Here is a 5,000-nt window from a genome sequence, read left to right as displayed (position 1 = left end):
GGACAGCAAAGAGAGAGACCTGAAATCTGGATGTTATCTTTAGGAAGACAAGATAAGGCGCTACGGAATGCAACACTTGGTTGAAGAAATGAAATTGATAGCTACAGATATTGCATGATGTAACGTTGCATCTCTTATAAAGAGAAACCAGAGACTAGACCTGTTTTTTTATGAACTAGAGGATCCAGATGTCCCAGATATCATGTTTACAGTGTCCTACGAGCTAACAAGCCGGTCCTGCTGGTCTCGGTGTGGGTGTGTGTTCTCTCCTGTCACAGCCTCTGTGTGTTGTCTTGCTAGGCTTGTCTGGGCTGCAGTGGACACTAGTGGATGAACCTAGTGAGCTGTTACGTCTCTGAACCCCCTCCCCCTGCTGCTGTTGCCATTCCTTTGAAGATCTCGGCACCTTCCTCCTCCCACCCCTCCTCCTCCCCCTTCTCCTCTTCCTCCTTCTCCCCCTCCTCCTCCTCCTCCTCCTCTTCTACCCGCTGTGATGTGGCCTTCGTGCTGTGCCTTCCTGTCACAGTTCACCCACCACCACCTGGTCACGTTCCTCCTCACCTTCTTTAGGTAACAACACCACCAGGGTCATGTGTGACAGGTTTATTATCATGTAATTACCAGGGTCAGGTTTATTATCATGTAATTACCAGGATCAGGTTTATTATCATGTAATTACCAGGGTCAGGTTTATTATCATGTAATTACCAGGGTCAGGTTTATTATCATGTTATTACCAGGGTCAGGTTTATTATCATGTAATTACCAGGATCAGGTTTATTATCATGTAATTACCAGGATCAGGTTTATTATCATGTAATTACCAGGATCAGGTTTATTATCATGTAATTACCAGGATCAGGTTTATTATCATGTTATTACCAGGATCAGGTTTATTATCATGTAATTACCAGGGTCAGGTTGATTATCATGTAATTACCAGGGTCAGGTTGATTATCATGTAATTACCAGGGTCAGGTTTATTATCATGTAATTACCAGGGTCAGGTTGATTATCATGTAATTACCAGGATCAGGTTTATTATCATGTAATTACCAGGGTCAGGTTGATTATCATGTAATTACCAGGGTCAGGTTTATTATCATGTAATTACCAGGGTCAGGTTTATTATCATGTAATTACCAGGATCAGGTTTATTATCATGTAATTACCAGGGTCAGGTTTATTATCATGTAATTACCAGGGTCAGGTTTATTATCATGTAATTACCAGGGTCAGGTTTATTATCATGTAATTACCAGGATCAGGTTTATTATCATGTTATTACCAGGATCAGGTTTATTATCATGTAATTACCAGGGTCAGGTTTATTATCATGTAATTACCAGGGTCAGGTTTATTATCATGTAATTACCAGGGTCAGGTTGATTATCATGTAATTACCAGGGTCAGGTTTATTATCATGTAATTACCAGGATCAGTTTTATTATCATGTTATTACCAGGATCAGGTTTATTATCATGTAATTACCAGGGTCAGGTTTATTATCATGTAATTACCAGGATCAGGTTTATTATCATGTAATTACCAGGGTCAGGTTTATTATCATGTAATTACCAGGGTCAGGTTTATTATCATGTAATTACCAGGATCAGGTTTATTATCATGTAATTACCAGGGTCAGGTTTATTATCATGTAATTACCAGGATCAGGTTTATTATCATGTAATTACCAGGGTCAGGTTTATTATCATGTTATTACCAGGGTCAGGTTTATTATCATGTAATTACCAGGGTCAGGTTTATTATCATGTAATTACCAGGGTCAGGTTTATTATCATGTAATTACCAGGATCAGGTTTATTATCATGTAATTACCAGGATCAGGTTGATTATCATGTAATTACCAGGGTCAGGTTGATTATCATGTAATTACCAGGGTCAGGTTTATTATCATGTAATTACCAGGGTCAGGTTGGAAATCATGTAATTACCAGGGTCAGGTTGATTATCATGTAATTACCAGGGTCAGGTTTATTATCATGTAATTACCAGGGTCAGGTTTATTATCATGTAATTACCAGGGTCAGGTTTATTATCATGTAATTACCAGGGTCAGGTTTATTATCATGTTATTACCAGGGTCAGGTTTATTATCATGTAATTACCGGGGTCAGGTTTATTATCATGTAATTACCGGGGTCAGGTTTATTATCATGTAATTACCAGGGTCAGGTTTATTATCATGTAATTACCAGGGTCAGGTTTATTATCATGTAATTACCGGGGTCAGGTTTATTATCATGTAATTACCAGGATCAGGTTTATTATCATGTAATTACCAGGGTCAGGTTTATTATCATGTAATTACCAGGATCAGGTTTATTATCATGTTATTACCAGGATCAGGTTTATTATCATGTAATTACCAGGGTCAGGTTTATTATCATGTAATTACCAGGGTCAGGTTTATTATCATGTTATTACCAGGGTCAGGTTTATTATCATGTAATTACCAGGGTCAGGTTTATTATCATGTAATTACCAGGATCATGTGTGACAGGTTTAGTATAATGCAATTGCCAAATGATGATCATTTATCTATTATATTAGTATAGTGATAAAGCATGTATGACCTGATACCTAAACCTGGTCTGCCGGTTGTGACCTCTCCTCTCTGCCCCAACCCTTGACCCTTGACCCCTGACCCTAGGCTAGAGCTAGAGCCAGAGCCCTAGTCCACCATGCAGTCAATCAGAGCTGTAAGTGTCAGTTATAAAGCAGTTATTGGTTATAAAGCTGGTTATAGGTACTAATGCAGTTATAGTTTATAAAGTAAGTTACCGGTTATAAAGCAGTTCATAGGTTATAAAGAAGGTTATAGGTTTTATAACAGGTTATAGGTTATAAAGCAGGTTACAGGTTATAAAGCAGGTTACAGGTTATAAAGCATGTTATAGGGTTACAAAGCATTTTATAGGGTTATAAAGCAGGTTATAGGTTGTAAAGCAGGTTATAGGTTATAAAGCAGTTCATAGGTTATAAAGAAGGTTATAGGTTTTATAACAGGTTATAGGTTATAAAGCAGGTTACAGGTTATAAAGCAGGTTACAGGTTGTAAAGCAGGTTACAGGTTATAAAGCATGTTATAGGGTTACAAAGCATTTTATAGGGTTATAAAGCAGGTTATAGGTTGTAAAGCAGGTTATAGGTTATAAAGCAGGTTATAGGGTTATAAAGCAGGTTATAGGGTTATAAAGCAGGTTATAGGCTGTAAAGCAGGTGATAGGCTGTAAAGCAGGTTATAGGTTATAAAGCAGGTTATAGGTTGTAAAGCAGGTTATAGGTTGTAAAGCAGGTTATAGGTTATAAAGCAGGTTATAGGTTGTAAAGCAGGTTATAGGTTATAAAGCAGGTTATAGGTTGTAAAGCAGGTTATAGGTTGTAAAGCAGGTTATAGGTTGTAAAGCAGGTTATAGGTTGTAAAGCAGGTTATAGGTTATAAAGCAGGTTATAGGCTGTAAAGCAGGTTATAGGCTGTAAAGCAGGTTATAGGCTGTAAAGCAGGTTATAGGTTATAAAGCAGGTTATAGGCTGTAAAGCAGGTTATAGGTTATAAAGCAGGTTATAGGCTGTAAAGCAGGTTATAGGTTATAAAGCAGGTTATAGGTTATAAAGCAGGTTATAGGTTATAAAGCAGGTTATAGGCTGTAAAGCAGGTTATAGGTTATAAAGCAGGTTATAGGTTATAAAGCAGGTTATAGGTTGTAAAGCAGGTTATAGGTTATAAAGCAGGTTATAGGTTATAAAGCAGGTTATAGGTTATAAAGCAGGTTATAGGTTATAAAGCAGGTTATAGGCTGTAAAGCAGGTTATAGGTTATAAAGCAGGTTATAGGCTGTAAAGCAGGTTATAGGTTATAAAGCAGGTTATAGGCTGTAAAGCAGGTTATAGGTTATAAAGCAGGTTATAGGTTATAAAGCAGGTTATAGGTTATAAAGCAGGTTATAGGTTATAAAGCAGGTTATAGGCTGTAAAGCAGGTTATAGGTTATAAAGCAGGTTATAGGTTATAAAGCAGGTTATAGGTTATAAAGCAGGTTATAGGCTGTAAAGCAGGTTATAGGTTATAAAGCAGGTTATAGGTTATAAAGCAGGTTATAGGTTGTAAAGCAGGTTATAGGTTATAAAGCAGGTTATAGGTTATAAAGCAGGTTATAGGTTATAAAGCAGGTTATAGGTTATAAAGCAGGTTATAGGTTATAAAGCAGGTTATAGGTTATAAAGCAGGTTATAGGCTGTAAAGCAGGTTATAGGTTGTAAAGCAGGTTATAGGTTATAAAGCAGGTTATAGGCTGTAAAGCAGGTTATAGGTTATAAAGCAGGTTATAGGCTGTAAAGCAGGTTATAGGTTATAAAGTAGGTTATAGGCTGTAAAGCAGGTTATAGGTTATAAAGCAGGTTATAGGTTATAAAGCAGGTTATAGGTTATAAAGCAGGTTATAGGTTATAAAGCAGGTTATAGGTTATAAAGCAGGTTATAGGTTATAAAGCAGGTTATAGGTTATAAAGCAGGTTATAGGTTGTAAAGCAGGTTATAGGTTATAAAGCAGGTTATAGGTTATAAAGCAGGTTATAGGTTATAAAGCAGGTTATAGGTTATAAAGCAGGTTATAGGTTATAAAGCAGGTTATAGGTTATAAAGCAGGTTATAGGCTGTAAAGCAGGTTATAGGTTGTAAAGCAGGTTATAGGTTATAAAGCAGGTTATAGGCTGTAAAGCAGGTTATAGGTTATAAAGCAGGTTATAGGCTGTAAAGCAGGTTATAGGTTATAAAGCAGGTTATAGGTTATAAAGCAGGTTATAGGTTATAAAGCAGGTTATAGGCTGTAAAGCAGGTTATAGGTTGTAAAGCAGGTTATAGGTTATAAAGCAGGTTATAGGCTGTAAAGCAGGTTATAGGTTATAAAGCAGGTTATAGGCTGTAAAGCAGGTTATAGGTTATAAAGCAGGTTATAGGCTGTAAAGCAGGTTATAGGT

At 36.7% G+C, this 5,000-nt stretch overlaps 1 protein-coding gene across 1 annotated transcript in view; it reads left to right on the top strand.

Annotated features, from left to right (window-relative positions):
- slc37a3 (solute carrier family 37 member 3) overlaps positions 1 to 5,000 on the top strand; it is a 24,470-nt gene that overhangs the window by 215 nt on the left and 19,255 nt on the right. Inside the window, exon 2 of the mRNA XM_084447819.1 lies at positions 301 to 570. Within this exon, the coding sequence (XP_084303945.1) occupies positions 494 to 570 (77 nt within the window). The 5' untranslated portion in view covers positions 301 to 493. The remainder of the gene's footprint in view (positions 1 to 300; positions 571 to 5,000) is intronic.

This window comes from Borostomias antarcticus (genome assembly GCF_949987555.1).
Source record: "Borostomias antarcticus genome assembly, chromosome: 13".
Taxonomy (NCBI): domain Eukaryota; kingdom Metazoa; phylum Chordata; class Actinopteri; order Stomiiformes; family Stomiidae; genus Borostomias; species Borostomias antarcticus.
The sequence above is the reverse complement of the archived record's forward strand: the minus strand, read 5'-3'. Positions and strand labels throughout refer to the sequence as shown.